We start from the raw sequence: 27,407 nt of genomic DNA, 5'->3' as shown, positions 1-27,407 counted from the left end.
AGCCTGCCACCATCACCGCACCGTGCATGCTGATCACGGCTTTTCGACTTGTCATGGCCATGCATTGACCAAGTCCCTGTCGAGGACTTCGCCAAACGCCAAGTGTCGAAATGCCATCCGCACCACGAGGATGCCAGGTCGTTGGAGAATCAGGTCAAGGGCTCATCGACATTGTGTACGTCCATGGCATACGGGGCGACCCGCAAAAGACTTGGACAGCGCGAGGAGTGCCGCCTAAGCGCGCTTCGCGATTCTCCTTGTTTCGCAATCGCCAGGAGACCACAACCCCGGAAGCACAGAATGATGCGGCCGGCCGCGACGTATTCTGGCCACGAGACCTCTTGCTCAATCAGCTCAACAACGTCCGCGTCGTCACTTTCGGATACGATGCGGATGTTTCATCCTTTCTCAGTAAAACGTCTGATAGAAGCATCTTTTCCATTGCTCAGGATCTAGTCACCCGCTTGGAGATGCTGCGAGAGTCGACGGACAAGGTATGCGTCAGTAGACGATTGCAAGCCAGCCAACTGACTGTGACATCAGACAGGGCCCATCATATTTGTAGCACATTCATTGGGTGGAATTGTTGTCAAAGATGTGTGTTTTCTCCATGTCTAGACGTTATATTGAGGCGTGTCTTCGGCTGATCAGCATAGGCGTTAAAATTCTCCCAGGATCAGCTTGACTTCCAAAACCACTTGTATTCCATCTTCAACTGCACCTACGGGGTCATCTTTCTCGGAACGCCTCACCGCGGTAGCGAACTTGCGTCTGTTGGAAAGATTGCAGCTCGGATCGCTGGCTTGGGCCTCGCTGAATCTGATCACAAGCTCCTCACGGCCCTTGAGCTTGGCTCGACCGAACTTGAACGAATCGCCGACTCATTCAGTCGGATGCTTCCCAAGCAAAGCAAGGGCATGAATGTGTATTCGTTCTTCGAGGCATTGCCCCTGACCGGATTAAGCCTTGCTGGAAAGGTTAGTCCGCACTATAGCGACTCAACGTAACCATTCCTCACTGCACATTCAGGTGGTAGAAGACTACTCGGCCATCATTGGCGACGCCTGCGAAGGCAAAGCAACCTTGCAAAGAGATCACATGGGGCTCAGCCGATTCAGCTCCCTCGATGATCCCGACTACCAGCTCGTCTTTGGGGTGATCCGGCGATGGGTGCGCCAGGCGCTAGAGTGGGACAAGGCCGTCAAGGCAGATGGCGGTAGACATGCCGACGCAGTGCACATGCAACACAAGGTGGGCATGTAATTAATCCTTACGTGGATAGCCTTGACGGTGTTTTGCAGAGTGTTGAGCAAACAAGAAGCGTGCCGCTGAACCGCGATGCGCCCGAGCCGGTACGTGCAGCGCCGCCGAGCGATGCAAGTCAGTGAAATACTTACACTTGAACAGGTCACGCTGGCATCAGGAACCGCACTGTCCATGGATCTTCCCGAGGCCTCGGCGAGGCAGTTTTGTGGGCGATCTCAGGAGCTAGCTCAAATTAGAGAGGCGTTCGAGATTGAGAGAACGCACGGCAGACACCTGCGTATCGTCTGCCTCTTTGGCCTAGGAGGCGTAGGGAAGACTCAGCTGGCCCTTCGGTACCTGCAAGAAAACCGCCGTTTATACAAAGTGGTCTTCTGGATCAACAGCAGCTCGGAGCGGCAGATCCTCGACCGGTTCCGCCAGATGGCGCAATCCCTGATCGACTGGACGGCGCAGCACCACGGGGCCGACGTCAACTTCCGGAGGATCGCACTGGATTTCGGTCTCAGCCAAGTCGTGTCGCCAACTACGGGCGAAATTGCCCCCGCAAGCAATGAAAAGATAGTTGTAAACGCCGTGCACTCCTGGCTGGGTCGGGAGGGAAACAGTGGATGGATCATGGTGTTCGACAACGCCGACGATCTTGATGGAGTGGACCTTTCATCGTATCTTCCCAACACCGCCGCAGGAGATGTCTTGTTGACGTCTCGGCGGCCAGAGATTGGCCAGATGGGTCTCGGGATTGAAGTCAAGTGCTTGGGGCCAAGTGATGCCCGAGGGGCTTTGATGAACTATGCGCAGATGGATCTGGCCGATGCAAGTGAGTGGGAACCAGCTGCCTAAGCTACATGTCTTTCAAAAATGGAGTTGGGCTCACGACACACAGCTCTCCATCCAGACTGTGACAAGCTCGTCGAAATGCTGGGCCGATTGCCATTGGCTCTGGCTCAAGCTGGATCCTACATTGCAACAGCCAAGATGAGCACCAAGGATTACATTGCCAGGTATAGGTTGCAAAGAGAGTATCTGTTACAGCAGAAGCCCCCAATGGCCCTGTGGAAATACGGAAAGACGGTCTTCACGACCTGGGAGATGTCTTTTCAAGCCATTTTACAGACGCAGCCGCTTGCAGCCAAGCTTTTACTTATTTGCAGCTACCTGCAGCCGGACGACATCTGGTTTGCCATATTCAGGCTTGGGCTCGACCCCACTGGATCAAGAGCAGATACCTGGAAGAGTCTCTGGACCGCGACCAACTCTCCGAGAGGTCGACTCCGAAACCTCCTGCTGACGGTTCGAGCCAAATCCAAGGCAAATGGGGAGACCTCCAAGTTTGAGACCATCCCATGGCTCAAGGCTTTGTGCGGAGAAAACGAGTTCGAGGCCGCAGTAACTATACTATTTAGTTACTCCATCGTATCGTTCAACGCTACACGCGACGGGATGTCGATGCATACTTTGGTGCACGAGTGGTGTCGATATCGAGCCTCGGCCGACGAGACTGGTCTGCTAAGGGACTTTTTGCTCATTGCAGGGAGGGTTTTTGACAAGACATTGAACGAATGGGTTAATATGGAATGGGACACGACGGTGCGACTGACAAGACACGTGCCAAGCACGGTGGCGGCTGTCCGTCAACTTGGAAGCTTGACTGGGCGACCAAACCTCGCCACGATCGACGTTTGCCATGCTCTAGAGGCCATCGGTGACGCTTCAGGCTTGGTCTTTACACAGTTTGTTCCCAGCGAAGACACGCTTTTCGTGTACAAGCAACTGTACGATGCCTGCAATTTGGCTTTGAAGCCAGGCCACCAGCTTTGCCTGGTAGCAATGGGAAGCTACTCATTATGGCTGGAGAAGCTGGGCAGATATGACGAGGCGGTGCCGCTCGCAAAGGCGAGGCTGGATCTTTACATCAAGTCGCTGGGCTTGAAGCATCCGGACACGTTGTCGGCCATGAATGACCTTGGGAAATGCCTCAAGATGAGCGGCGATCAATTCTCGGCGGAGCCAATATTGCGCAAGGCAGTCCTCTTGCGTGGCGACTCATCCTCGGCCGCGGCTCCAATGATTAACCTCGCAATGGTACTAGTCGACAAGGGTGAGTTTACAGAGGCCAAAGGCCTCCTCGAGGCAGCGCTCGGCATGGTGAACAGCTCAGGCAACCTGGTCCTCCAGCTTGAGTGCACTGGCTGCCTAGCATGGGTGGCCTCGGACATGGGTGAGCAGCGTCTGGCTTTGAGTTATTTAGAGCATGCCGTCAGTCTTGCGGAACAACAATTCGGTCCCGATTCCCCCGCCGCACTCGAGTGGAGTGGTCAGCAATATTATCACCTCGTCGACTCAGTCGCCTTGTCTTCTGCAGAGGACATCCTGGCAGCCGAGCAAGGGATCAAGGCCCTGATCGAGCGACTAGGGACGACCGAGACTCGTTCTGTGAATAAGGTCAAGATGATGCTTAGGCTTGGTGACTTGTACTACCGTACCGGCAGCTTCGACAAGGGCATCGGCATAGTGCGAGAGGCTCTCAACGAAGTGGAGGCGACGGAAAACGCTCAATCGATGGCGCAGAAAGAAGATGCTCTCATTTCTCTGGGTAGGATTTACTGGGACTCTGGGCATCTACGCGAGGCGGTCGCTTGCTACGACAGATGCATCGGCTTGGCGGCGTCGAGTAAGTCCGACAATGCACAGCTCGCAGAACTCAACAAGGCAGTGGCGTTGCGCGACGCAGGCAACCTGACCGCAGCCGAGGAGTCCCTCATGCGATGCGCGAAGCCGGGGGATCACTCATCGTTGGATAGGACCAACGTCGCCAGCTTGTACACATTGCAAGGAAGAACAGCTGAAGCGAAGGAGGTGTACGAAACGACACTGGCCGCCATGAAAAATGCGCGAATGGAATCGCGCGCCGAGTATCTGCTGACCCTACATAGCCAAGCCATGCTTTTTGAGAAGCTGGGGGAGGACGGCAAGGCTCTGGGTAACCTCTTGGTCGCCCTGGAGGGGAAGCAGGCGCTCCTGGGCATGTGTAGTACAGCGACGATGAAGACGGCAATCGCGTTGCGAAGGTTGTTGGTGAAGGCCGGTCAACTCGACGAGGCAAGGGCCTTGACGGAAACAATGTCTCCGTATCATGACTACGCCTGATGTTGCAGTAGAGCTAGCAAACTGTTTATTGCGAAGGAACGAAAGGAACGAAAGGAACGAAAGGAACGAAAGGAACGAAAGGAACGAGAGCAGACAACGCGCCAGGCCGCTGCCCTCCTATGCCTATACGCAAAAAATAGCGGGCGCGGCCCTGGATCAACAAGAAACATCTATATGCATGCGACAAGGCCTTTCTGTCTGTGCGGATAGCACTACTCCTGTTCAACAGGCTTGTAGCTTTGTCTCTGAGGACTGCCTTATCGCTAGATAGTCTAGATATACACCACATGCGGTGGGTTCTTCAGATGCATGCCATCCGGAGACATGCACGCAGCGTTGACAAAGATCCCCGACTCAACACCGCCGACAAGCCAGCTGCACGCAACCTGGTAAGCTGAGCCTACCAAGAATCTCATGAGTGCTACCCATCCGTGAGTCTCGGCCTGGACAGATAGGTTTTTGCCCTCTGTCAAGGCCGACGAGAGCATAGGGAGGCTATCTGCGAGCGTGTGATCCCAAATCACCCTTCCGATGCCAGCTGCTGGATGGATGTGCCCAAACACGTGTAGAAGCGGGCGCGTCCGCTGGACCTCCCGAAGCAGTGATGCACAGCCCTCCGATGCTCCGTCCCACTCGTCAAGGATGTGCTTCGGCGGTGTATGGGTTATGAGCACATCCGTCCCAGGCGGTATCGAGTCGCGCCAGTAGTCTTGGTCCGTGTCGTATTGGAACGCTTCCTGCCCGTCAGGGCCGCAGCGCGGGACGCTCGGGTCGCCGTAGATGGTCAAGATGCGACGAGCTCCGTGATCTTCGAATGCGAGGGTCGTGGTCGAGCGTTCAAGGTATCGTACGTCTCCCCAGTCCAAGCCCCCGTCGATGCGCATCGCATCATCTGTTCGTGACATGCCCGTCGCGCCCCCATCGAGACAGAGGTCTGCATTGCCGGCAATGACGATCTTGTACCTGTGAGGCTGCGAGGAGAGCCATGAGATGGCTTGTTGGATCTCGTCCGCGTGGCCAGAGCGGGAAAGATCACCGGCGTGGATGAGGATGTCGCCGTCCGGAATCGCAAGAGTTTGCGAATGAGTATCCGACAGGCAGACGATCCGAATCCTCGGCTTCTGTGTGCGCCGTCGCTTTGCCAGCCTGAGGAGGGCCTGCTGGACAAAGACTGCCGCTGTTCTGAGCAGGCGCCACATGCTGTTTGGTCTCAGTGTACTGTATGCTGTCGCCAAGTGTGGGTATGGTCACCCGCACTCTCGCTTCTCGTAGGAGAGATTCCGATCAGTGGCCGAATATGCATCATGCTAGGCAGTAACGGTGACGCTCAACTCCAGTGTCTCCATGCGTCGCCAACCAATTACGCTGAGTGCGTACTGAGATAGCGCAGGGAAACCAAACCCGGTTACATGATAGCTTGAGTGCCGAACGTGGATACGTCACCTGGCGGTTGCCTCAATGAGTCGTAAGCCAAGGCCGTGGAGCGCTGTCGGACGCATGCTGATCCTCGCATGCAACATGAAAGTTGAGCAATGTGAAGCGTCCGATGTCGTCTAAGCGCCCCTGTCAGCACAAAAGATGGACCAAATGCAATCACTTCCACGGTGGCACGTTTTGATTTGATATAACAAGTGGATATCACTGCTAGACTAAACTGGTATCATCACTCTCTTGACACATGATTACATTCCATACAGGCCATGCCTTACACCTCGCTGCCCTCGTGAGCCTTTCCGAGGCCGGGCTGCTGCTTGCCGATAAACTCGGACTTCTTGAGCATGTTCCACTTGTCCTCGTCAGAGTCGAGGTGGCGGAAGCAGAACCAGAACGCGATACCGCCGACAAAGGCGATGCAGGCGACGGTGGTGTAGTTCCAGACCAGGAGCGGGTCGTCGGACAGGGGGGTGAAAGCCTGGCCGAGAGCGGAGGAGACGGCGCTCATGAACAGGTTGACACTCATGACGAGCGACTTCATGTTCTCAGGGGCCTTGGAGAAGGCATACTCGTAGGAAGTGACGTTGGCAAAGATCTCGGCAATACCAATGAGAATGTACGGCAGGCACTGGGCCCAGACGTTAATGGGCGCCGGGTCGCAAGGCTTCTCGCTGCCATCCTCGAGCTTGAAGATCTTGTTGGCGTACCAGCCGCAGGGGCTCTTCTGGTAGATGTAGTACTGCATGACGGCGGCGGCAACCATGGAAAGCGCGGCGATGATGAATCCAAAGGTCATACGCTTGACGGGGGTAAAGGCGAAGCCCAGCTTGCGGAGACCGGGGTAGAGCAGGTGGTCGATGATGGGAATCATGATGACGATGGAGATGGGGTTGAGGTTCTGGATAATGTCGTTGGGGACGCCGTGGAGCTCCATGGTGCCGGCTTGGATGGTGAGGTTGCCCGTCATCTGGTTGTAGGAGAGGAAGAAGATGGGGAGGAAGAGGAAGACCTTGCAGGCCATGAGACCACGGCGGACCTCGTCGACCCAGGCGTCGTCGTAGGTCATCCACGAGGGGCGCTGGTCGATGGGCACGTTGGAGGGCTTGGCGACCTCCCAGCTGAACTTGCGGAGGCTGGAGCGCTTGCGGACGAAGAAGAACATCTTGAAGAACTTGGAGAGCAGCGAGCCGGTCGGGGGCTTGAGCTTGTACTTGCGCTTCTGCGACCACAGGACCAGGGGGGAGATGAGGAAGAGGATGGTGGGGATGAGGAAGGCGACCCAGAAGCCGACGTACTTCTCAACGTAGACCATGCCGATCTGGCCGGTGAGGGAGCCAATGTTGATGCAGAGGTAGAAGTAGAGGAAGATACGGGTGTTGGTGACCGCGGGGTCAACGATGACGCGCTCGCCCTTGCGGACCTCGATGCGCGGCTTGGTGTCCTCGTTTTGCTCGGCGAGCAGCGGAGAGACGTTGGCCTTGAAGAAGCCGGTACCGACGCAGAGCGTCAGGAGACCGATGATGAAGCAGCCAAAGGCGCCCTTGTTGTTGGAGATGACGGCGGGGGAAGAGGCCACGACGAGGATGACGTGGGCGATGGTGGAAATGCCAATGGCAAGGTGAAGCGTCCAGAAACGACCCATGCGGGCGTCGGCAATCCAGGCACTACGTTTGTCAGTCGCCAACTCTTCAAGTGTCAAGGCTTCGGATACTCACCCGACAAGGGGCATCAGGTAGGCAAAGAACATGTTGAACAAGCTCAGGCCCTGGGCGGCCTTGGGACCCATGCCCAGCGCACCGGGGTGGGCGCCGGCACCGGTCGTAGAGCCCGGCGGCAGCGGGCGGTTGATAAAGTTGGTGTACAGGACCGAAGAGCCGTAGTACGAGAAACGCTCGCAAAGCTCGACAAAGGCAATCGTCCACATGCTCCACATGATGCGGCCGGAGACGCGGCGCAGGGTGTGCATCTCCTCCTCGGTGGGCTTGCCCTCGTAGTCCTCGTCGAGGACCAGCTCGACGTCCCTCACCGAGTGGCGGGCGACGGACGCCTTGCGGACGTCCATGGAGCCGCGCGCCGGGTTGTTGTGGATGCCATGGTGCTCGGCGTCGGTCAGGCCGGCATTGGTGATGGCATCGTTGTCGAGTTGCACCGCGCTCGTCATCTTGGGCGATGTCTGCGCTGCGGGGCAGGCTCTACAAGGAAACTGGTTGCGATGTTCCCGACGGGAGCCCCCTTTTTCAACCTTGAGGTGGAAGAAGGGTCTGGTGTAAGTTGGCGATCCGGAGGGCCAACGAGAGACGGGAAAATAGGTCGCACAACAGGAAAAGGAAGAAAGGGTCGTCAGATGCCCCATGCGGGCGAGACGCGTTTAAATATTATACCACGTCTCTCTCCTGGAGGTCGCCATCTGGCACCGGCTCGCCCATCTGCGACGCTTCGGTCCCCATCCCGCGCATCTGTGGGCGAGGTGGCATCCATCTCTCGCGAGTCGCCGTGGTGCCACCCCGGCTCGCATGGCATGCTCCGCTCCCGTATCTCTGGCAGAGCTCTGGGCCCAGGGATATCGCGGGGCCAAGGCCCCAAGGCTGGGACGACCCCGGAGCACCGATGCCTGATTCGGCAAGGTTGGCACACTTGGACAAAAGATCCCGGCCCACTGCCGCGGGCGGCGACCCCCTGTCCACTCCAATAAATAACCTTAGTCGGGCAGCGCACGCTGTTAGCCTCGGAGGGGAAGGTCGACGGCGGGTGGCGACGCGATCAGGCGGGGATCCCAAACGGGGGGGTCATGGTGAATGGATGTTGGGCGACTGGGCAGGCAGGCAAGCCCAGCCAAGGCAACCTGATCTTGTGCGATCTGTGTGATGAATCAAATCACTCGTCTCGTCGACCAGGCACTGCAACGGGTGGCACGCACCCTCCAATCGCGCCCGCCCTGACGGATGCAGCAGGATCAGGGCCTTCTGTCGTGGCGTCGGCCACCGCAAGCCCTAACACGAACACGTCTGATGCTGCTCGATTGCGCCGTCGCAGCTCGGGTGACCGGCTCGAGGGCGAGTTCTGCTGCACTGTGCCCTCTGAGTGCCTGCTGTCGATCATCTCGCCGCCGCCGTTGGCCAACACCAGACGGTGACATGCCGGCTTCGCCCGCGGGCGTCCAGAACCTGCTGCGCCTGCGAGAGCAACGGCGTGTCCGCGGCGGCCCCGGTGACAGCCGGGCCAACCTGAGGTGAGACAGCCGGGTCCGAGGCTGAGGGCAGCTCGACTCGGTGGCCTCGCGCGCGGCGCCCGAAGCGTCTCCTCCTCACCTGCGGCGCGTGGAGCCGTGTCGAGCCACACCCAGACGCCCAGACGCCAAGAGCGAGTGCCAAGTCGGTTCGTTTCGACGTATGATACCCGGCCGAATTCTGCCCCCACCACAGGCAAAGCTGGTCCCCCGAAATCCGATACCGTGCGCGGTCAATCAGTGAGCACGGGTGAGATGACACCAACCAAGTGATGCCGCCTGCCCTACGCAGACGCAGACGCCGTCGCCAAGGACAGCTCGCTGCCCCTCTCCAGCCAATTCAGGAACGACTCCTCCGCAGTCCACACATGCACCGAGCAGCACGCACCAAGCTTAAAAAATAGGGTCCGGACGCGGGTTGGGACGCGGTGGGCCGCCCCCGTTTCTCGGTCTGCCAGGGCCCAGGCTGGGCGAGACCCGGCCAGATAAGGATGGGCCCGTCCAGTGGCCTAGGAGAGCACGCCATAGCAGCGAGTCCTCTGGTGATTTTGTTCTCTCACGGCGAGGCCGTCCAGATCGCAGTTCTGCGTGCCTTCTCTGCAGCCCGGCAGCCTCTCCCGTCTGGCCCAGGACACGGTCCCGCCCCCCCAAGCCACAAGCGCCATTGTCTCGACTCCCAGTAAGCCCATTACGAGGGCCCTGGACCACCGTCCCGCGGAACGAGAGGCAAAGGCTGCTGGTCGGCGATTCGGCGTTTCCCTGAGGCACATGCTGGGAAGGAGGTGCGAGTGACACCCCGCGTTGGCTCGCCCTCCACGAGCCGCAGCCGCAATTCTCACTGTCGAGTGAGGCCGAGGGACTGGGAGAGGCATGCTGCACTCGCAGCAAACGCTGCACGGTTGCCAAGATCTAAGCGTCGAGCAGATCCTGGCGCCGTCCCCGCCAGCCGCCACCCAACAGCCACCAGAACGGCAAGCAAGGAGACTTTTTGCGCGGCGCCAAGAACGAGGCGTGCTGACGCCTCCCTGTCGTTGGTCGCGTCGACGAACTTTTGCCCGTTTCCGCCAATGTGGCTGTCTGGCGCCGCCGGCACTGCGTCGAACTGCCATGGGGCTGCTTCTGTTAGGTCGTCGTCGCCGTCCACGGTGTCGATGACTTGCTTCGAGGCGAGGGGGCAAGGGGCAGCACCAACCGCCACGACGGTAATCATGACGGCGGGCGTGATTATGTTTGGTGGTGTTGCGGCCGCCGCTGCCACCAACCTCTAATCGCTCGTGTCCTCCGCGCTCCCGTCGCCACTGGCGCTTCTCCTCCCCGTGCAAATCACACGGCAGCAACCCATGTGGGGAGGCGAATGTAACCTGGCCACCCACGGCGATGAAACGATGAGCTCGCGACTGGCAGGCTGTCCCGCCGCGCTGGGTCTTGGCACGCGTTTGCGATGCTGCTGCTCTGCGCCGCTTGGGGATGGAGGGCTGCCGGTGCACGTGTTGGGCTCGCAGCGTCGGTGCCAATGCTTCTTTCGGTTTAATCATCTCCGACGCAGATTAGCCTCTGGCACTGCTCGCTGGCGGATGCGGGGAACCATGGCCAGGGTGGGCTCTCTGGCTCTGTCTCTGTGCGCGGCGCAGGTGGTGCTCACCATCACTGGCGCTTGGTGGTTCCCAATCCGGAGCGAGTGGTAAGCCCAAGGAACGGATCCCCAGTCTCGCGACGATAGCTCCCCTCAGGTGCCTCATCGCCGTACATAAACATTACGTTAAACTTTGGGGACGCGTCTGGGGAGGTCTGGAGAAGCGGCGGGGTGAGCCTGGGGGAGGAGTCGAACCATGGATTCTCCAGCCCAAGTTGACTATCGACATGAGGATATGCATCCCTGCGTCGTTTGACATCCATTCCGCACGCGCGACATGCCACTGCGGTCGATCAACGTTGATGCCGCTCCCACGGCTACAGCACCCGTGGCCCAAGACGGGACATCACTTTCCCCAGCAACCTTTTACCTTATGCTTATGTGCCTCCCCTGTCGCCCAAGACCCGTGGCGCCCTGGGCATCGGGGCCATTGCCTGTAAGTCGCCCTCAGGCGTCGTCGACTCCCCGGATCAGGGACAGCTTGGAATGTTGCTCTCGAATCGCCAAGCCAGAGCCCTGCCTCGGTCAGAAGCGGGTATCAATGGCACTGGGGCCCGGCCGAGTTGGAGGGACGGACACACCGCGCGCGTTGTTCTGGCGCTTCCAGGTCCCCCTGCTGTGCAGGAGGCTTGCTCGAGTGAAGCCACTGGCGGGCGCCACCATCCTCGACTGCCTGTGAGGACGCTGCCGCTGCTTTACATGTACCGAGCCCGACGTCAGGGCTATTCTTAGCAGGGGCCAGTTCTGCGACCTGCAGTATCGGGAACTGAAGTGACGGTACAGTACCCGAGCGTCTCTGTGAATCAAGGTCATCTAATCATGGCTCTGGGGTAATCTAGTGTCTGAGTGTTTATGTTTAACCGCCAACATTGAAGGCGCAAGAACACTCATTCACAGACGCCTCTCCATCCTATCCTGTGGAGCAAGCAACACGAGGTGTCAACGTTGAAACGAGCCATTGCGCGACCCTCACCCGTCCGGGGCCCCGGGTTCCTGCACCACGCTTCGCGGTCCCCGTCTCACTCAGAGTACACATCACTCGTGCCACATGCCACCATCCCAAGTCCAAGGCCGCCAGCCGTGCCAAGCTCTCACACGCATGGAAGCCCCGTCGAACGTTCCGTCCTGGGTTAGCGCCCCCTTAGCCAGCGCTTGAATCAGGGAATCCCGAGCGTGCCCCCACCCTCGCCCACGGCCATCGGGCAAGCCACGGCGATTCGGTGGTGCAGTGTGCCTCCCCTTGCCTGCTCCCCATCAACCTGCCCACTTATCAGGCCAGGGCCTGTGCCAAGCCCGTGGACGACCACCCATCTCATATTTGCCCGAACGGCGAAGCCTGCTGTCGCTGTAGTGGATGGCCCGCCAGGCTTGCCTCCAGGGGCGAACCGGTGCTGCCCCCTTCCAGACCTGGTGGCTTGTGAGAGCCTCTGCACCTTGCGAATGGGAGCCGTCGGCTCTGAAATTTCTGCGACGCCTCAGTTCAGACGGCTGAGTCGGGGTGAGCAGTGCGAGTTGGCATGGGTCAGACGAGCCTCTGCCGGCTGAATCCCCTTGGAGGTTGGATGATGCCTACGACCTCGGTCGCCTCGTTCCGGCTGCAACGACGGGAGCTTGTCTGAGCTGCACGAGTCGACGATATGCCGCCCCGTATAGTCTGACAGCTTGATAGGCTACGGGGCAGGGCTGCAGGTCTCTCGCATGATGGCAGTCCACCGTTTAGCGACGAATTCTCACGACAACTTGACCGTCCGATATTACTTGCATCTTGTCCTTATCTCGACACAGCTCTGTTCCCCAAATTTCTGTTCGTGTCGGTCACTTGCCGGTCTTGAGCCCGTCGCAGCGACGTTCGCCTAGGCCAGTAAGACGTCGACAGTAGCGTCAAGCCAAGAACCATATGGATCCGAGCAGCCCCTTTCGGTGTCTCGCAAATTGCCACTTCGTAATGCTCCGTAAACCGTATCAGTAGTGCATCCATGGGTGACTTCTTTGGCCCTGTTGTCTAAAGCGCTATAACGTAAAGGCCGCGCGTGCCAAGCTGCCCTGTCAAGTCAAGAACGATTCTACCCGTAGACTCCAAGCGCCTCCATTTCCAGCCCCGTCGATCAAGCTGTCAGTCGGATGCTAGATCCGTTTTGGCACTGTCCTCTCCGGCCGGCAAGAAGCGCACCCTGACGCCCGTCAACATGGAGAGAAAGTAAGCCCTCTGCTCCTCCTCCGGTGGCATCTCCGTGACCTCGACGTCAAAGTGCCTCAGCAGCCCTGTGACGACCTTGAACACGACGAGCTCAGCGAGGTTGCGGCCTGGGCAGGATCGTGAACCCCCGCCCCAGCCAAGGTTATACCGGTCCATGGCCCGGAGACGCGCCTCGGCTCCCGCCTCGGCGCCGAGCCAGCGCCCCGGGTCGAAGCACGCGGCGTCGCTGCCGAATATGGAGCTGTTGCGATGCAGCGCGACGGGGTTGCACCCGACCGTCGTGTTGGGAGGGAACCAGCGCTGGTCCACCTGCAGGCCACCCGCAGGCGCTTTGCGGGGGAGGGCCATGGAGACTACGGGGTACAGACGCATGGCCTCTTTGATGGTGGCGCGCGTATACGCCATCTTGGCAGCGTCGGCGTAGGGCGTAGGTTTTGACGTTGAACGGATTTCGTCGGCTACGCGTCGCTGAACCTGGGGATGGGTTCCAACCATGGCGAGTGTGGACGTGAGTGTGGACGCCATGGTCTCGTGGCCGGCCCCAAAGTTGGTCACGGCCATTTTCCTCAGGTAAAGCTCGTTAAACTCGGGTTTGTCCTTGTGAAGCTGGATGAGGTCCGCGAGGAGGTCCTGGCGGCTGTCTTTGGGCGGATTCGCCCTCAGTGCAGCCTTGACTCGCCGCGATACCCGTCTCGTTACATCCTGGCCCGCGTCAATAAAGTCCTTGGTCAAGTGGCAGCACGTTGGAGGTACAGACAGGAAAGAATGGCCGAAAGTTGTCGGGCGTCTTGTACGTGACGCCACAGAGCGCGGCGAAAGCCCTGCCGACATCCGACGACAGGAGTTCCATCTTGATCATGATGGGAAACAGGCCAAAGACGCTCTTCCTCCGCCAGCCTCTGTAGCTGTGCTCAATCGTGCCCCAGTCGGTGCCATCTTTGAGCAGTCCCGGCGACCAGGACAGGACAGCGGCGCCGAGGCATTCGACGGCAATGATGTGCATCCATTCCTTCAGGTCAAGCTCTTGGCCCTGCAGGGAAACAAGCTTCGTAACAGCGCGGTTCACCACATCGTCGATGGCATGCTCGTATTTCGCAACGTTTGACGCGTGATATGTGCGGCCAATCAGTCGCCTCTGCAAGCGATACCGTTTCGTGTTTAGCTCAGAGAGGAGATCCAGATTGTCGGGGAAGTGTGTCCGCAAGCGCCAGTCCAGCTGAGGTCTACTGAGACTCGTGGCCACTGGAAGGTTAGCCGTCTGTTCCTTCAAGCCAGAGTAATGTGCTTACAATAAAAGTCAGACTTTTCGCAGCCTCTGCCAGTGCCTTGGTCGTGTCAGCGGGTGGCATGTAAGGCGTTTGAGATAGCAATGCTCACTATATATCTGATCGAAGGCTTCTTTGCTGTTGAACCACACTTCATTTGTTCCGACTCTCACGCAGTCGCCGTACTTTTCATGCAAAGTCGTGGCCAGCACTCTTACCCGGCCGTTTCTGACGTGGTAGGCGTGCCAACAGCTCGAAACTGCAGCTAGTCGGGGTCCTGGTACGCTCGCCAGCGGATGAAGAAGCAGGCGGTAGATGGCAATACAAAGAAGACTGAAGCATGCTCCGGAACTGATTGCAACGACGAATGCGATGCTGAACCGGCTCAATTCGGCCACTGTTGTCGAGACTGGCAAGGACACCATCTTGCCATCTGTTCCCGTTTGGGGTCGCAAAGCTCACGTCTGGGATGTGAAATGCCACGCCTGCATCGGACAGGAGGGCGATAGATGCGATGATCTGGTGCACATAGCGATGAGAGCGCCCTGGAAGATCACAAGACGGTTACGGACTTATGTCAGAGCGAGATGATGTTCCGTCTAGAGAGCGTGAACTTGAAGCCAAAAATTTACGCTAGAGCCCCACGCGAGGTTGGTGCTACAGGGTAGGTAGGCTACAGTCGTGGGCACTGTGGGACAGGTCTGGAGACGGAACAACGGCCCCCTAAACGACATCGGCGACATCGTACAGGATGAACAGGTTGACGAGTTGACTCTTTGCCTTGACTTTCGTCTGGTATCCTGGCTACTTTGGAGGCCGCATAGTACCTTGTCATTGTAGGTCGTCGAACGTAATCGAGCTGGCGGATGGTTGCGATATGGACAGCCGCGTGGATGGCAGCACCAAAAAATACTATTGAATGACAATCACTAGTGAGATGCAACCGCTCTTGAAGGGAACTGGATAGTCAGGGTTTTGCGCGTAGCCTTTACGTATCGATGTGACGATCCTTTGAACCATCGGAACGGGCGACGGAGGAGCACGTCTTGGACGAAACCCCAAAGCGGCAGGGGAAACTTTGTGCATATCATCTACTTTGAACGTATCATGGTCCAAGCCGATTCAGATCTCAATGTGTAATTAAGGTACATTTCGGTTCGGGAGACCTGAAAAGGCCCTGCCGCGTTACTGCTCACCATGGCTCGAGGATGCCACGCCCAATCACCTTGACCCCCCATTGTGCCGTGTGGAGCGCGGAGTGTATTGGCGCATCGGTCTCGGCCAAGGTTGCGAATGGTGATTTTTGAACGGTTGCTGGCGGAGAAGATTTGTCGCCAAGCCCTACCTCCAGCTGCAATGCGATGCAACGCGAACGAATCCAGTGTGCTAGAGAACTAAAGTATTTTGTCGTCAACAACCTCGCACAGCAGGACCAGGCGCCAAGCGCGGCTCTAATACGCCAGCGATACAGGATACAGGCGCCGCCCCCTGTCACGGCCACTGGGATGTTCCGAGCCCGACCACCATCAGGCATTTCGTAGGTGGCCTTTCCACGTGAAACCCTCCACGGCGCACGTCGACAACACGGTTGCTAAACAATCGCCCGATTGCCTTGGGCAAAAGAAGCTATTCGAAATGGTGAGTCTCGTCGCAGCTCGGCGCAGCTTGCCCGACCCAGGCTGACAGCCCGCCACCTAGAACGTGCAGTACAACTCTGCCCTGCGGCAGAGCAAGGCGATCCGCAGCGAGCTGTCGAGTCTCAACGACAAGAGCGCCCCGACGCCCGCCGAGATCGGCAACGTGTCGGCTTCGCTGGCGTCCTTTACCAAAACCCTCGACGAGTACAACCACCTGGCGCGGCAAGAGATTGTCGCCAAGAAACAGGAGGAGGCCTTTGAGCGCGTCAAGCGCTTCCGCGAGGACCTGTCCGACTTTCGCTCCCAGGTCGACGGGCTGAAGAAGGCGAGGGAGGACGCGCAGCACCAGAACAACAGGACAGAGCTCCTGGGCAGGCGGCCGTACAACGCCACGCCTGAGAACCCCTACGCCAACGCCACGACGACGACGACCAACTCGGCCTTTCAACCGCGGAGCAACGCGTACGGCGGCGGCCCCCTGACGACGGGCTCGGCCGACGAGATGCGCGAGGCGCACGCGCTGCGCGAGCAAAACTTCTTCGCCAACACGCACAGCGCGCTCGACGACTACATTGCCCGGGGACAGGCGGTCCTGGGCGACCTGGGCGACCAGCGCGAGATGCTCAAGAACACGCAGAAGCGGCTGTACAGCGTCGCCAACACGCTGGGCGTCAGCGGCGACACCATCCGCATGGTCGAGCGGCGCGCGCGCGAGGACAAGTGGATCTTCTTTGCCGGCGTAATCATCTTCTTCCTGTTTTGCTGGCTGGTCCTCCACTACCTGCGGTGAAGCGGCGAGGCGCTGCCCGCCGCCGCTGCACGAAGCTACGTCGTCACGGCACGGGATGTTCATTTCGAGCGCGGCGTTTTTGGCTGTCTCTTGCAATACTGTCCGATATCTGCTGGCATCTGGGGCCTCAATTTGAAACACACGTGTCACGGGCCTATCCCACGTCCTCACCTTCAACCTGTCGCAACGCTATTGTGAAGAGTACGTCCCTCGACGTCTGGACCTCGACACACTTAGTGTCGGGTAGGATGTGGTTGCTCGTGCTCAGCTTCCCGCCGACCTGCGTCTCCCAATCGGTCACATCCCATTCCAGGCCCTTGGTCGAGATGATGCATGGCCCTTGGAGTGGGAGGATGCCGACGTGCTTGCCAAACGCCACATCCTCGCCGTCCTCCCTGACGCGGATGAGGTGCTTCCCGGCCTTTAGGAGAAACGTGAGGCTCGACCCGGACAGGAGAAAGAGCCGGCCCAGAGCGTAGTCGGGTCCCGGCTGCAGCAGGTAGAGGTGATGCAGCTGGCTGACGCCCTGGTCGACGCGCCCGCCAATGCCACCGAGGGCGACGACGTCGAGGCCGTCGGGCCGCGTCTTGCGGATCCAGGCCACCGCCTTGGCAAAGTCGGTGGACTCTTGGTCGGTGAGATGGACGACCTCGGCCGGCGTGGGCTGCGAGGAGTAAAAGTCTCTGACCGACGGCGACAGCGAGTCGAGGTCACCGATGATGGCCTGAAGGTTGGACTGCGGAGCGTCAGCGGGCGGGAGGAGGGCAGTGGGACGAGTCGGGCCATACGAATTTGCCTTGGAACGAGGATAGTTCGAGGAGGCGGTTGGCGCCGCCGTCTGCGGCGACGCGGAGGGTTGCTAGGAGCGCATCAGCAGGGACTCGCGGGACGCACGCTGCCGCAGACACGAACCGTTCTTCCACAGCTTGCGGAGGTTGGCACCGTTCTTGAGGGGCTGGTTCAGCACGAGCAGGGCAAAGTCGGAGGTGCTGTCCTGGTCCTGGAGCAGCTTGGCAGGCTGCCACTCAAACGTCTGCGAGGCCATGGTCCTTGCTTTGTATCCAAGAATGAGACGGGAATGGATCAAAGGGCTGCCGGGCGCGTGAAGCCGTCTCAATTGTTACGAGGACGAGTGCAGATCAGGCGGGCAGCGGACGGCCGAGGGTTTGGTAACTTGGTCACCGCCGGCCGATCATCCGATGCGCAGCAGAAGCGAAACCCTCGCAAAATGCCCACTCGGGAGAGCGTCCGGGGGAGCCTCTGGCGTTCCGCTGTGATGGTCAATGCACGCGGAAAGGCTTGCGGCAACGTCAAACACGTGGCATCTCACTCGGGCAGGAAGGCTGCGAAGCCTCTGCACGTTCGGCTGCGTGTCGTGGTTGTGTCGTGTCGTGTGAGTGCTCAGCTCAGCTCTCGACATGGATGGTCTCAGGCCACGAGCTGCGCCCGCCCGATTCAGCTCAACCTTGCTTTTTCTGGCTGCTACCCTGGACGGATGGGGGAGGGTCCACCACGGCTAATCATCGGAGCTGTCGTCATACCCAGGTGGGTGCCCTGGCTTGTGCTCCACGGCGCTGTGGCCCGGCGTGCGGGTGTTGCGGTGCCTGTGGTGGTGCACTGGTGACGCCTGGATGTGGCTGACCAATCCGGCCGGCCTTCAATCTTTTTTGGCGACTCCGGGCAACACCCTGATGCGATCATTCCCTTCTCACCACCGCGCCTTTTCCTTTCGTTCCCCATCCTCACATTCGGTGCGCACCATGTATCGCGCGGCTGTGCGGTCGGCTTCTCGCCAGGCCCTGGGCGGCATGCCCAGGTCCGCCGGGCGCCTGGCCCCCCGACGATTCGCCTCGACGGCATCCCCTGCAGACAAGCCGCGGAGCTGGAAGAGCTCTGCGCTGCGATGGGGTCTGGCCGTCGGTGCCGTGTACTACTACAACACCAGCTCCGTCTTTGCGGACGAGGCTACTGGTGCGGACGGTTCCTCTCCCGCAAGAATTGACCGCAGCTGACGCCGGAACCAGTGCAAAGAACAGTGCCCGCGCCGTCCGCCTTTGCCGAGTCCGACCTGCCGACCGTCGATGCCGTGATCGAGGAGAAGCGGAAACAGGTCAAGGCCAAGGCCGAGAGCGCCGCCCCGGCCGCGAAGCAGACGACGTCAGAGAAGCCCGCGGCTGAGACGCAGAAGCAGCCCAGCTCCGAAGCCGCGCAAAACACGGCAGCCCTGGAGGGCGGCCCCGCGGCGCTGGAGGAGGAGGCCGGACAGGAGGGAGCGTTCAACCCGGAGACGGGCGAGATCAACTGGGACTGCCCGTGCCTTGGCGGCATGGCGCACGGGCCCTGCGGCGAGGAGTTCAAGACGGCCTTTAGCTGCTTCGTCTACTCGAACGAGGAGCCCAAGGGCATGGACTGCATCGAGAAGTTCCAGTACGTCGACAGTGGACAGAGCTGGCACGGCGAGCGAAATATACTGACTGATTCGACAGGGGCATGCAGGAGTGCTTCCGAAAGTACCCCGAGATCTACGGCTCCGAGCTGACCGACGACCCCGCGGACGAGGAGGCCGGTAGCGCGCAGCCGGAAGGCGATGTACAGGCCCTGCGCGAAGCGCACCCTGAGTCTGCCGCTCAGGAGACCAAGGCACCTGAGCCTGCCACCAAGGCGCCCGAGTCTGACACGCATGCGGCGCCCGCAGTGGAGGCCGTGGACGACCCGGCGCCGGTATGGGAGGATGCACGTGCCGCCAACGATTTCGTCGAGAAGAAGCACGAGGAGCAGGCCCCCAAGAAGGAGGAGGCCAAGGAGGAGGCCAAGCCCGAGGCCGAGAAGAAGGAGTAGAGCCTGGGTAGGCTGGGAAAAGAGACTCGGAGCACACTCAGAGTTGTGCCATGTACTAACGACATGCCACGCATGTCTGTATCACCAACGCTGTATGACACGGCTAGCGTATATAAAGAGGCTACAGAATAGACGGCTCAAACCACTCTTAACAAACGAATACAGTCATGGACGGGTGAACAAGCGCATCACAGAAGGCGAGTGCATGTCACAATTGTGATCGAGGCAAGGGCGCACGATTGAGGCGGTATTAACATTGATACACAAGAGCAGAGACAAGCCGTTTACACTACCAGACCCATGGCCGACCCGACGCCGAAATAGAGCCCACACACTGCAACTCCCGCATCCGCAGATTCACCAGCCCCCTAAGAGGAGCCGCCCTTCTTCTTGCCCTTGTACAGGTAGCCGCCAAAGACGGACTCGAGGGCGCCCACGGCGGCGAGGATGCCGACGCCGACACCGGCCGTCTTCCAGTCGAGGCGGCCCTTCTCGTAGAGGCCCCAGGCGCGGTAGCCGAGGTAGGAGCTGAGGCCGACGACGGCGGCGACGTTTGCGAGGGCGAGGGCGCCGGCGCTGCCGTCCGACAGCTTGGAGAACTGCGCCGTGAGCCAGTTGTCGGCGCGGCGGGCCTTGGCGGCGGCATCGCGGCGGGCCTTTTCGGCCTTGGCCTTGGCCTCGGCGGCAGCGTCCTCGCGGTCGCGGCGGGCGGCCTGCGTCTCCGTCTGCACGTCCTGCTCGAGGAAGTCGGACGGCACGGTGTGCACGCTGGGGGCGTCGACGTCGATGAGCGACGACGTCGAGGCGGACTCGTTGGCGATGATCTCGGGGGGTGCCGGGGCGGCGGCCTGAGCGATGGCGCGTGAGCGGAGGGGGGAACCTTGGAGGGATGAGGAGGGAGGGAGGGAGTGAGGGAGTGCCGCTGTGTCATGTGCGACGCGCGGGCGGGATCACGAGGGGATGAGCCCAGCGACAACGACAGCGACGACGGTCATGGGCATGCGTGTCTTTTCTTACCTCGGAGGGAGACTGCTTGGGGCCACTGGCGGCTACGTCTGCGTACGACACTGCTCACGACGTCAGCGGGTTGCGAAACAGAGCCTCGTCGACGGGCAAGCAGCCTAGGTAGTGTCAAACATACTGGCTGCGAGGGTATTGTACGGTTGATGATGATGGGGCGGAGGAAGGTGGTATGCGAGAGAGAGCCGAAGTGCGGAGGGCGTTTGTGTACGCGCCGGCGAGATGTACGGACGAGAGGGTGGTGTGTGTGTGTGAGAGGGTAGAGAAGATGGATGGATGGATGGACGGATGCGCGGTGGGATGTGGATGTGATGGATGGGATGGGGATGGGGGGAGGAAAAGGCAGCTCCCGTCGTCACGTCAGGTGGGCAGACCAGACGGCCGGAGCTTGCTGTCCAGCTTGGTCGCGGCCGGCAATCCACCTCACCAGCCAGCCAGCCCGTTGCGCGGTAGCAGCAGCAGCAGCAGCAGCAGCAGCAGCAGCAGCAGTTTTGCGGCGGTGGTGCACGCGCTGCATGGAGGGAATGACGTCAGGTACGCCTAGTGCGGGCCTGTTGCTTGCTTGCTCGCGCATGTTCCCGCCGCAGAAAAAAAACGACCCGTTTTGCGCCGAGGGGCGCGAACAGAAACCACCTAAGGCGAGGGAAAACAGGCCCCCGTCGGTAGCGGGCGGGACGCGGTACCCGCTCGCACATACGCCCATGATACGATTCGATTTCTTCGAGAATCTTCCCGCGTTCCTGGACTTGACGTTTGCTTTCACTCGGCCGAGAAGTTGCGTCCTCTTGTTGGGCCGAGGGGGGCTGGTGCGGGCTGTCGACAGAGGTACCTGTATCGCCCGCGGCACGAACCGTCTGGAGGCCGCATGCGAAACACCACCACCGCTGTCCGGGGGACGGTGCCGAGGACCAGCACACGTCCCGGACTCCCGGCAGGCTAAGTGCAGTCCCGCCGTCGCATGCCGCCGACGATTGTACATACCTTACATGCTGTAATAATGACGGAGTCACCCTACTGGCAGGCCGGCGCAGCCCTCCGAGATATTGCTCAACCGTCGACAACGCTGCTCCAATACATACGTATGTACGCAGTCTCTCATGCCTAATAAGGATGCGGGCAACCAACAACCAACGAGTTGAGCAATCAACTCCAACCGTACTAACTAGTTATTACACGCATTGCGCGCCCCCCCTCTGCTCACACCCACTCCCCCAAAACCCCTTCCCCCCCGAGGTAGCGTACCATACCTAGGATATCATCAAGTCCCGACAATGCAAGACCCCCTTTGCCCCGAAAATTCGACCTCGCTTAATGCAACAAGTTTCCAACGCCTCGCCAAACGGGTATCATCGTATCGCGACACGTCCTCTGTCCATGAGCTCATCACATACCGATGCGCCGAGTTAACCCCTCCTCCTCTTTCGTTCCGCGCTGCTCAAGTTCCTATTTGTACACACGCTGTGCGCCGTGGTGCGTCGTGAGTTGTGACCACGCGCGCGTCCTTGACGGAAGAGCCCGCAGGCCCTCCTCGCACTTTAACCGGTCTTGTGGTGGGCCTCGCTGAGCCGCTTCACCCAGTGTTGCCGCACTCGCCAGGGCATCTTGCAGAAGACGAGTGCCCTGTGCTCATCGCAGAGCACCGTCTCTGCAATCTTGACCTGCAGGTCCAGATCCTGCTCGGCAAACTCTTTGAAGAAGAGATCGAGTGCCAGCTCCTGCCACAGCGGGGGAGCACCAGACTTGACTTGCTCGATGCCGTCCGGGCTGGGCTTGGAACCCAGAATATGCCCGTCCGGGCCGGACAGCGGCGTCGTGTTCGCGGAGCTGGGGGCAATGCCCGGCACCGCGGAGACGCTCAAGGTGGACGACGTCGCGGGCAGGAGAGTGTCGCTGTGCAATGACATGCGCCGTCTCTTTTCTGGCGACGACGCGGGCTGCGACGTAGCTCCGGCAGGCGTGCTCGACGAAGATGTCATGGGCGGCTCGAACGGACCGTCGGTACCCATGGGCAGGGCGCGCTTCTTGGCCTGATTCGCAGACTCGTCCGGCGGCGTCAGCGCGCTAGCCTGCGAGGACGTGGTCCGGGGCGGTATCGCCGCCGAGGTCGGTCGTGCCTGCGGAGCGGCGGCCGAGGGCGCGGAGCCGGTCGGCGTCTGGCTGAGCGAGGCGCGCTGCCTCTCGGGGCTGTCGGGCGCTTGGCCCGGCGTCGTGTCCGTCTGGAGGTTGATAACCCCCGTGCCGGGCATGTCGGGCTCGTCTCCGGGCTGGCCGTCGGTCCGCCGACGCGGCTTCATGATGCGCTTCGGCGCGCCGCCGGATCCGATCACGTCGGGGTAGAGAATCTCCATGAAGTCTTCGTGGTCAAAGGGCCGGCCACGAAGGGCTCTCGATAGCGGCTCTTTCTGGGAGTCGGTGTCAGCACCACAGCAGGTCGCCATCGGGGGCTTCATGCCTATGCCCATGCTCATGGGGGGGAGGGGTTTACCTCGATGTGCGCCCTCCATGCGTCCTCGCTGGCCGTCACGGTCCTCGTGATGGGGCTGTACAGAAAGTCGGGATCCTCGCGCAGGCCGCGCCACAGGCGGAAGCGCTTCCTCGCGTTGTCGCTCTTGTTGATGAGGTGGCTCTTAGCCGGGTAGGCGCCGTGCTTCTCCTGCAGGGCCTGGGCGGCGCGCTCCCAGGCCTCGGCCTTGAAGCTGCTGTTCTCGCGCAGGCCCAGCTGGACGCTGTCGCAGAGGCTGCGGAAGAAGGTGGCCTCGTAGGCGGGCGTCCAGCTGAAGCGCGGGGCGCGGCGGTCGCGGTCGACGCGGGTCGAGCCCTGGCCGTCCGGGCCGAGCATGTCGACGTCGTCCTCGGACATGACGGGCGACGGCGACTGCGACGGCGACGGGGCGCGGACGCGGACGACGCGGACGGGCAACGGCGGGCAGACAGGCGGGCAGGCCGGCAGGGCCGATAGGTAGGTAGGTTAGGTATTGGATGAGACGGGACGGGATGGAGGCCGGTCGGGCGAGCCTCCTGTTTCGGCGGGATCAGCACCTCAGCAACCCTGAGGGAGGGCGCGCCAATGCAGCATGGCCTGGGCCGTGTGTGCGTGTGCGTGCGTAAGGCTGGGCTGGGCTGGGATGGGGGAGAGGGAAGACACCTCGGACAGAAGCTGTGTTGCTAGAAAGACGGGCAGGGTACCAGGCAATAGGCCCCTAATAGATTACGAGGCGCTCGCGCTCGAGTGCAGCTACCACGCGAACTGGAGAGAGAAGGAGAAGGCACGCAGTTTGCAGACCCTCTGGCTCCAATTGCATGGAGACGAACCGCGAGCCCGCAGTCAGCAGCAGCGGGAGCGACAGCGGCACCAGTCCCGACTCCCAGGCTTCTGGGGGCCGCCCGTCCAGTCTTTCCTCCCCAGTGGGGAAGAGTCGAGAACTCTGAGGCGTCACGTGGACCCATCCGCGGATTGGACCCTGGGCAGCCACAGAGGGCCCCTGCTGGAGAATGGACGGGCGGCAGAACCGGGAGGAAAAGTCGGGGTTTGGGGGGTGGGGGCCGCGACGGGCGGGCGGGACATTCCCCTGCTGCAGGCACTCGTACCGCGCTGTACCTCGTGCACATTGCCTCCGTGGATTCCTCCATCCATGGATCCATCTTCTCACACCGACCTTTTGCCTTTCTTCCATCGAGTCCTTCGTATAATCCAGCCGCGCGCCAAAGTTCCCGTCTTACCTACCGGCGATTTACCCGTCGCGGCGTCCATGTCAACGACCGTGGTCCCCCGCGCCCAACCGGCCCCCAAGCAATCGCTCACGCCCGCGCCGAAACGTGGGAGCTGGGAACAGCACGCATGGCTTGCCGCCACTGCCCACCCGGCGCAGATCGATGCTCTACTGCAGCGCGGGCCGGGGGGTCGGTTGCCCCGTTGTTGGTTGAGCCTGCGCCTCGTCTCAGATCCTGCAATTTGATTCCCGGCGGGCAGGGTCGCTCGCTGCGACGCTGAGGGAGGCGGGTGGAGATTGCGGTGCAGCCCATGCGTCGCGCATGGTGGTCGCCGTCCATTCCAGGTGTCAGGTCGAGCGTTATTCTGTCCATCAAACGTCTCCGTCGAGTGAATCGTCGTCACAGCGTGGTTCTGCGAGATAGTGAGAATGGGGCCTTGACCATGAATGCACATGACGCCCCATGTGCGGCTCGAGTCGAAAATGGTCAGCGTCGAACCCTCTTGCGTCAATCGTTACCCGACGGCACTGTCAAGTCGGGAAATCCCAAGAGCTCTTTTATTTCCCATGATTTTCTGCTGGCAGATCGTGACTGCTCAATCCCAAGCTCGAGTCTCCCTCTCGACAGCAGTCACTCACACGGCGACACCCAGCCCTCGCTCAGGACCGGCAGGCCATTCCGATGCGGCCACCCCAGCTCGGCGATGCCTGTTCTCCTCCGTGATTGGAAGTCTCCGATTTAGTAGTGCTCATGCAGCGTTGCCGCCCAATGTGGCAACACCGAAGGCTCTCCGCCTCAGCTCTTTATCAGATCATCAGATAAGATCCATCATTGGGCCTCGGCGGATCCTCTGCCGATCCCTCCCCGGCCTGGTCGGAGGATAAAGGACGCGCCCATTCCAAGAGTCAGACGGCCACTCGACTCCAGTGTACCGTGGTACAGTAACCGTGCCAAGTGTGCAGCAATATGCTTGCTCGTTGGGGCTCGCGCCGTGAGACCCAGGCCACCGGAGCGAGAGCGGAGCGTTTAGTACGGTTGCGCGTGCAGGGCGCGCACGAATAGTGGCACCGACTTGCTCCCACGAGAGGCGGACTCCGCTCGGCGAACCGTCGGATATAGGCAGTCATATAAATCTGACACCATCCCGCTTGCCCGCTTCGGCGGCTCCGCCCTCGATTCTCCCACGGGCCCCGTTCTCTCCTGCGCAGTTTGTGAACTTGATCCGATCCCCAAGTCGGGGACGAGAACACCATGCTGTCGCCGTCGGCATCCAGCGAGGATCTCACGCAAATGACAAGCCCCCGGCCGACCGACCCCCTTCTTGGCCATTCGAACGTCCAGAGGAGGGGTGGTCGAGGAACCGGTCGCGCGGCGACAACCTTTGCGGCCGGCGAATCCGACGACAGCGATGTCGACGCGACGGGAAACACATTTGAGAATGAGACCCAGGCAGGCGTGAGGAGGGTCGAGGCCACCACGACTGTGTGGTCCAAGACGCATCTCGTCGCCGCCTACGCCAAGTGAGCATATTCCCCCACGGCTCTCGGCTTGGGGAGTGCTGATGACTGCCAGCATCTGGTTCATCTACTTCATCATATCCATAGAGGAAGTCGTCGTCGGAGCCATGGAGCCGTTCGTCACGAGCGCCTTTGAGAAGCACTCGCTCACGGCCGCCGTTGAGGTCATGTCGAGCATCATCGGCGGCTTGACCAAGATACCCATTGCCAAGATCCTCGACACCTGGGGCCGTCCGCAGGGCCTGGCGCTGACCCTGTTCGTCTGGGTCCTGGGACTCGTCATGATGGCGTTTTGCCAAAACGTCGAGACCTTTGCCGCGGCAAAGGTGTTTAGCTCCGTCGGGTACGTCTGATCGATCGTGAGGCCTCCGCCGCGAGCTCTCCGTTGACCTGAGCAGATCCCAAGGCGTCACGTACTGTCTCACCATTTTCATAGCCGACACGTCGTCGCTGCTGAACCGCCCGCTGATGCTGGCCTTTGCATCGTCTCCGTATGTCATCACGACCTGGGTCGGCGGCCCAGTGTCGGACGCCATCCTGAACGGGCCCGGCTGGAGATGGGGCTTCGGCATCTGGACCATTGTCACGCCCATTGTCGTTCTGCCACTGTCCGCCCTGTTCCTCTGGAATGACAGAAAGGCCGAAAACGCCGGACTCATTGAGCGACGCACCGGATCCATCACCTTCCAGGATGTCAAAAAGTACATGATTGATGTAGACTTGGTCGGTGGCGTTATACTGGCCGGAGGTATGGCTCTCTTTCTGCTGCCATTCAACATCTGGTCCTACCAAGCCGAGCAGTGGCGCTCACCTCTCATCATCGGCATGATCATCTCCGGCATCGCGCTGATCGTGGCGTTTGTTTTCTGGGAAAAGTTCCTGGCCCCCGTCAAGCTGGTGCCTGTCCGGCTGCTCATGGATCGCACCGTGTTCTCGGCCGGCATCATGTTCATCTTTGTGTTTGGCCAGTCGTCCATCTGGGGCAGCTTCTTCACGTCGATGCTGTACGTCGTGTGGGACACGAGCATAACCGAGGCCACGTACATCCACAACATCTACCGCGTGGGCTCGTGCCTCGCCGGCATCCTGATCGGCCTCATCGTCCACCGGGTCGGGCGGTTCAAGTGGATCGCGGCATATTACTCCATCCCGCTGAGCATGCTGGGCGTCGGGCTGCTGATCAAGTTCAGGCAAGCGTCGGAGCCGCTTGGCTACGTGGTGCTGTGCCAGATCCTCGTCGCCATTGCCGGCGGCCCGACGGTCCTAGCGGGCGAAATGGCCATGATGGCGCCGTCCGACCATCAGCACGTCGCTGTCCTCATGGCCATCCTCAATTTGTTTTGCAGCGTCGGCAGCGCTGTCGGGTCCTCCGTGTCCTCGGCCATCTGGACGGGCACGTTCCGCCGCGAGCTCGTCAAGAACCTGCCCCCGGACGCGCCCATAGACGAGATCTACGGCGACCTGGACAAGCAGCTGTCGTACCCCGTCGGGTCGGTTATCCGCAACGGCATCGCGCGGGCGTACTCGGTTTCGCAGCGGTACATGCTCATCACCAGCGTCTCCCTCCTCGCATGTGCGTGGGTTTGCACGTGGTTCTGGCGCGACATCAAGCTTAAGCGCGTCAAGCAGGTCAAGGGGACCGTGGCATAGGCGGGCCGCGACGTTGGTTTCACGCGATGCAGTGCAACCTCAGGTCGGTCCGACTGGTGCGACTTGTAGGAGAAGG

General features: G+C 60.4%; 10 protein-coding genes across 10 annotated transcripts; 4 read left to right on the top strand and 6 right to left on the bottom strand.

The window, feature by feature from the left end:
- Positions 1–110: 110 nt before the first annotated feature.
- On the top strand, positions 111–4,413 carry PLICBS_010511 (uncharacterized protein; the record flags this gene model as incomplete). The annotated part of the gene is made up of 6 exons (XM_018326360.2): positions 111–494; positions 657–977; positions 1,030–1,251; positions 1,302–1,352; positions 1,408–2,083; positions 2,150–4,413. The coding sequence occupies 6 exons, from the start codon at positions 111–113 to the stop codon at positions 4,411–4,413; spliced, it is 3,918 nt and encodes a 1,305-aa protein (XP_018174679.1).
- A 272-nt stretch (positions 4,414–4,685) lies between these two features.
- Positions 4,686–5,612, bottom strand: PLICBS_010510 (uncharacterized protein; the record flags this gene model as incomplete). Its single annotated transcript, XM_018326361.2, has 1 exon — positions 4,686–5,612. The coding sequence occupies one exon, from the start codon at positions 5,610–5,612 to the stop codon at positions 4,686–4,688; it is 927 nt and encodes a 308-aa protein (XP_018174680.2).
- Positions 5,613–6,118: 506 nt separating this feature from the next.
- On the bottom strand, positions 6,119–8,008 carry PLICBS_010509 (uncharacterized protein; the record flags this gene model as incomplete). Its single annotated transcript, XM_018326362.1, has 2 exons — positions 6,119–7,511; positions 7,563–8,008. The coding sequence occupies 2 exons, from the start codon at positions 8,006–8,008 to the stop codon at positions 6,119–6,121; spliced, it is 1,839 nt and encodes a 612-aa protein (XP_018174681.1).
- A 4,811-nt stretch (positions 8,009–12,819) lies between these two features.
- On the bottom strand, positions 12,820–14,325 carry PLICBS_010508 (uncharacterized protein; the record flags this gene model as incomplete). The annotated part of the gene is made up of 5 exons (XM_065601942.1): positions 12,820–13,605; positions 13,661–14,038; positions 14,131–14,145; positions 14,193–14,228; positions 14,281–14,325. The coding sequence occupies 5 exons, from the start codon at positions 14,323–14,325 to the stop codon at positions 12,820–12,822; spliced, it is 1,260 nt and encodes a 419-aa protein (XP_065458014.1).
- Positions 14,326–15,803: 1,478 nt separating this feature from the next.
- On the top strand, positions 15,804–16,595 carry PLICBS_010507 (protein transport protein bos1; the record flags this gene model as incomplete). Its single annotated transcript, XM_018326365.1, has 2 exons — positions 15,804–15,806; positions 15,867–16,595. 2 exons carry the CDS (start codon positions 15,804–15,806, stop codon positions 16,593–16,595), a joined length of 732 nt encoding a protein of 243 aa, XP_018174684.1.
- Positions 16,596–16,749: 154 nt separating this feature from the next.
- On the bottom strand, positions 16,750–17,640 carry PLICBS_010506 (uncharacterized protein; the record flags this gene model as incomplete). Its single annotated transcript, XM_018326366.2, has 3 exons — positions 16,750–17,331; positions 17,384–17,454; positions 17,508–17,640. 3 exons carry the CDS (start codon positions 17,638–17,640, stop codon positions 16,750–16,752), a joined length of 786 nt encoding a protein of 261 aa, XP_018174685.1.
- Positions 17,641–18,355: 715 nt separating this feature from the next.
- PLICBS_010505 (oxidoreductase) lies at positions 18,356–19,433 on the top strand (the record flags this gene model as incomplete). Its single annotated transcript, XM_018326367.1, has 3 exons — positions 18,356–18,566; positions 18,620–19,022; positions 19,082–19,433. 3 exons carry the CDS (start codon positions 18,356–18,358, stop codon positions 19,431–19,433), a joined length of 966 nt encoding a protein of 321 aa, XP_018174686.1.
- Positions 19,434–19,801: 368 nt separating this feature from the next.
- Positions 19,802–20,428, bottom strand: PLICBS_010504 (uncharacterized protein; the record flags this gene model as incomplete). The annotated part of the gene is made up of 2 exons (XM_065601941.1): positions 19,802–20,281; positions 20,423–20,428. The coding sequence occupies 2 exons, from the start codon at positions 20,426–20,428 to the stop codon at positions 19,802–19,804; spliced, it is 486 nt and encodes a 161-aa protein (XP_065458013.1).
- A 1,560-nt stretch (positions 20,429–21,988) lies between these two features.
- Positions 21,989–23,313, bottom strand: PLICBS_010503 (uncharacterized protein; the record flags this gene model as incomplete). The annotated part of the gene is made up of 2 exons (XM_018326368.2): positions 21,989–22,855; positions 22,939–23,313. 2 exons carry the CDS (start codon positions 23,311–23,313, stop codon positions 21,989–21,991), a joined length of 1,242 nt encoding a protein of 413 aa, XP_018174687.2.
- A 2,102-nt stretch (positions 23,314–25,415) lies between these two features.
- PLICBS_010502 (uncharacterized protein) lies at positions 25,416–27,331 on the top strand (the record flags this gene model as incomplete). The annotated part of the gene is made up of 3 exons (XM_018326370.2): positions 25,416–25,684; positions 25,737–26,024; positions 26,080–27,331. 3 exons carry the CDS (start codon positions 25,416–25,418, stop codon positions 27,329–27,331), a joined length of 1,809 nt encoding a protein of 602 aa, XP_018174689.2.
- Positions 27,332–27,407: the final 76 nt, after the last annotated feature.

Source organism: Purpureocillium lilacinum (genome assembly GCF_023168085.1).
Source record: "Purpureocillium lilacinum CBS 284.36 DNA, scaffold_8, whole genome shotgun sequence".
Taxonomy (NCBI): Eukaryota; Fungi; Ascomycota; class Sordariomycetes; order Hypocreales; family Ophiocordycipitaceae; genus Purpureocillium; species Purpureocillium lilacinum.
Note: the sequence above shows the minus strand (reverse complement) of the source record. Positions and strands in the feature narration are given on the sequence as shown.